At 34.9% G+C, this 3,872-nt stretch overlaps 1 protein-coding gene across 1 annotated transcript; it reads right to left on the reverse strand.

Moving 5' to 3' along the window:
• Positions 1-2,668: 2,668 nt before the first annotated feature.
• Positions 2,669-3,640, reverse strand: LOC101959126 (olfactory receptor 2H2). Its single transcript, XM_005341222.2, has one exon. The coding sequence runs from the start codon at positions 3,638-3,640 to the stop codon at positions 2,669-2,671; it is 972 nt and encodes a 323-aa protein (XP_005341279.2).
• Positions 3,641-3,872: the final 232 nt, after the last annotated feature.

Here is a 3,872-nt window from a genome sequence, read left to right on the forward strand (position 1 = left end):
TGAATATATAAGTGGAATATGTATATGATTACTGAGGTGTTTAGCACCTTGGTAAGGAATAAAGAAATCTTAAAGACAAATTTAAACCCAATTATTGAAAGTCTATGAATTACATGGGCTTTTAAATGTATCTCTCATAAGTAGTGATTTTTCCCTGTTATTTCTCTCATTGGCTTGTTTTACATCCTGCTCTTACTGATTTACATATTGTCCATGTGAAAAACAGTATTATAGTTTTCATAACAGTCACATTTTAAAATGATACTTCTTTCACATATATTGACATTTATATGGTTACATACAAAAGAAAATCAGACATGCAAACACACACACTCACACATGCACATGACATCCATGATGAATTTGGGGACTAGTGGTGTTAGGTACCCAGGACAGAATTTGAGACTTAATTGCTGCTGACCACAGTCTTTCTCATTAAATGTCATAAAAGCACAAATGTTCTTCCCTATGGCAATATATCATCTGTGTTAAGCACCTCAGGTGGATTAAAGCCAATTAATAATCAGAACTAACCATATACAACACATGAGCTAGAAAATGATGCTATATTCCTTTGCTTTCTGTTACCCATTATAGAAATTTCTAAGAAACTATCTGAAGCCATAAAATAATTATCCCTAAGGACCTAAGAAATCATTATGGTCTTATGTCATATGTTGAGAATTTATAAGAGATAATAATGTATTTGTTAAGATTCTCTAAAATTTCTGATTTAGAGCATCTGATTTTTGGAATGGTATTTCAATTTACATTGTAAGGGATTCTGATTTAGCCACTCATCTCAGGAAATATTTGTCATTATCTAAAATGTCTATGAAGAAAGATAACTTTTCTGATTTTTTTCATCAATATGTAAAAAAGTGTTTGTGTGTTGGTTTATATTCCATAATACTCATGATTCAAATGAAATGAATGTTGACAAACATGTACATAAGGTAAGACCACAGTGCCTCCTATCATTCCAAAATTATAAACAGTCACCTCCAAAATTATAAACAGGTCTGAGTTATTTATATTTATATTCCATTCCCACAATGGCATCTCCTCCTCATCTCCACACCTGCCTCTTTCTCTCCTCAAACTTTCCAAGGCACCATCTGCATAATTAATAAGCTCATAATCTCAAATTACTTACCTTAAATTTTCTACACTGCTTGGCATTCATTGAAATTAGACTCTTCCCAAATGAAGCCATTTCATTCAGAACTTCCTCATGAGAAGATATTTCTATCCTCACTATCTCAAATTATGATAAATGAGCTACTGTCTTCATTCCATTTTTAGACCATTATTCCTTTCAGTCTTCTTTTCAAACTACATTGACTCATTAAAGCCCATGCCATCTTAGCTGAACAACCCTCTAGGTATTTCCTACACTAAGATCTGAGACAGCCTTTATCAGAATCACTTAGTATATTAATTAAAATGCCATTTTAAGGCAAGCTTGTTCTGATTCTCTAAATCAGAAATTCTAAAAAAATCTTAATTTTAACAAACTGTGTGAATCTTATGAATTCTCATGTTCAAGCACCTTTGTTCCTTTTCTTTTTGCTGCTGTCATTTATTCAAGTCTCTTTCTTTCAACAGGCATTTAAAATTTTCCATTAAATGACCCAGTTTCCTTCTATACCAAAGCCCTAGTTATTATTCTGAAGTACCACAATTCATTATTTTGAACATGTAACATCTTTTTCTTCCATTTCTAAGGTAGTTGCCACCTTTTACCCTCAGTACACATTATAATGTTGGCTCATAAACTTAGTCTTCTCACAGAATTACTCCAGCTCCACAATCTGGGAGTAAAATTGTCCAATTCACTTTCTGTCCTAGTTTTCCTATCCGCTACTCCCTATATTTCTTGCAACTGAACAGAAGGATAACAAAATATTGTATAAAAATTGGTGTCTCCTAGGCTGTGAGAAATCATGAAGCATCCTCATAGTGATTATAGTATTTTTTATGACCAGTTCAGTTTGGGTTTGCAAATAACAATTCAACTTTAAAAATTTAATGTGACTTATCCAATCAGAAATATGGTTCAGAATATCAATCCAAAAATTTAGAAATGTGGACATAGAATCATAGAGTAATTACATCAGGGACAGTAAGTGTGATTAGTTACATTTTTCATTGGGTAGAGCTAAGTGCATTAAATGGCAATGATGTTATATTGAGGAAGAGAGACAGAAATAATTCAGAACAAAGATACATTAGATTAAATTATAGAAGTAAATATGAGTTTTTTTTTTCTTAAAGTCTGTGTCTCAAAACTTTAGAAATATTTTTGGGACAAGACATTTAGATGAAAGCACTTGCTTAACTTGGAGAAACATAGAATGAAACTTAAATCAATGTAAAAGCATGAAATATATCACTTGGTATCTTATTTTGCAAGTGTTGTGTTTCTTTTGTACCTCCCACATTTCAACAGTATTTTATACTTTTTAAGAAAATAACTATTAAATATATTAATTTTTATACCATTTTGTGCCTAAATCAGCACAAGAAATTAAGGGCCTAATAAATGACTGAAGGATAATAAAATATTGTATAAAAATTGGTATCTCCTTATGGCTGAAACTGAAATCACAAAATATAGTTCTTTCCTATGTTCTGCAGCTTTTGTGATGAGGTTGCTTCATTTTTTTTAAGCAACAGGCAAACAAATATCAACCTTTTTAGTTATTCTGGGAAACCCAGTCCTCCTCCTTAATCTTCTTAGTGCTCCTTTTACTTCCTTGTTCCTCAGAGTGTAGATGAAGGGGTTAAGAGTTGGGGTTACTACTGTGTAGAAAAGGGTGAGAAACTTGCCCCGTTCATGAGCATAGTGATTTTGGGGTTGAAGGTAGACACCTGTGACAGTTCCATAGAAGAGGGAGACCACAAGAAGGTGAGAAATACAGGTACCAAATGCTTTCTTCTGTCCTGCATTCGACTTTATTCTCAGTACTGCATGCACGATAGCACCATAAGAGGAAAGGATAATGACCAAGGGAACCACCAGAAGAAAAATGCTAGCAATGGACATCTGGGTTTCATTGTAGGTAGTATCTGTATTGGAGAGATGAATAAGAGCTGGGACTTCGCACACGATGTCATCTATTATCCTGGAGCAGAAAGGTAACTGGAGGGTGGCAGGGGATTGGACCAAAGACTGCACCAGACCAGTTCCCCAGGCAAGGGTAGCTAGCTGCAGACAAACTCTGGGATGCATGGTAGTGGTATATTGCAGTGGATGACACACTGCCACATAGCGGTCCATGGCCATGATAACAAGAAGGACACACTCAGTGGCTCCAAGCCACAGGAAGACATAGAGTTGAATAGCACAGCCAATATAGCTGATAGTCTTCTCTGGACCCCATAAATTAACCAACATCTGTGGCACACAACTGCTGGTAAAACAGAGATCTAGCAAGGAAAGGTTGGAAAGAAAGAAATACATGGGACTGTGGAGCTTTGGATCCTTCATGGAGACAAGAACTATGACCATATTTCCTGCAAGTGTCAAGCAATAAAAAAACAAAATGATCCAAAAAAGTACCTTCTCCAAATAAGGTTTGTCAGAGAAGCCCTGGAGGATGAAGTCATTGTGGCTCTCATTGCAACTTATGATCATAGCTTCTGGGGCAATTGCCTCCTTGGGAGATGGATCAAAAGTACTTATTCAAAAGCCTGAGATGAGTCCAGTTCAGGGACAGGAAAAAGGGCAGTATGGCTTGTTTGATTCCTTTCTGATCAAAGATGAGACTTTTACCTGATTTACTTTGGGAAAAAATTACAAAATTTAGTGAAGTGCTTTAGTATTTTTTTTATCAATAATTCATTCACTCTCTCTTTCCTTCTTTGAC

The sequence above is a fragment of the Ictidomys tridecemlineatus genome, chromosome 8 (assembly GCF_052094955.1).
Source record: "Ictidomys tridecemlineatus isolate mIctTri1 chromosome 8, mIctTri1.hap1, whole genome shotgun sequence".
Classification (NCBI taxonomy): Eukaryota; Metazoa; Chordata; class Mammalia; order Rodentia; family Sciuridae; genus Ictidomys; species Ictidomys tridecemlineatus.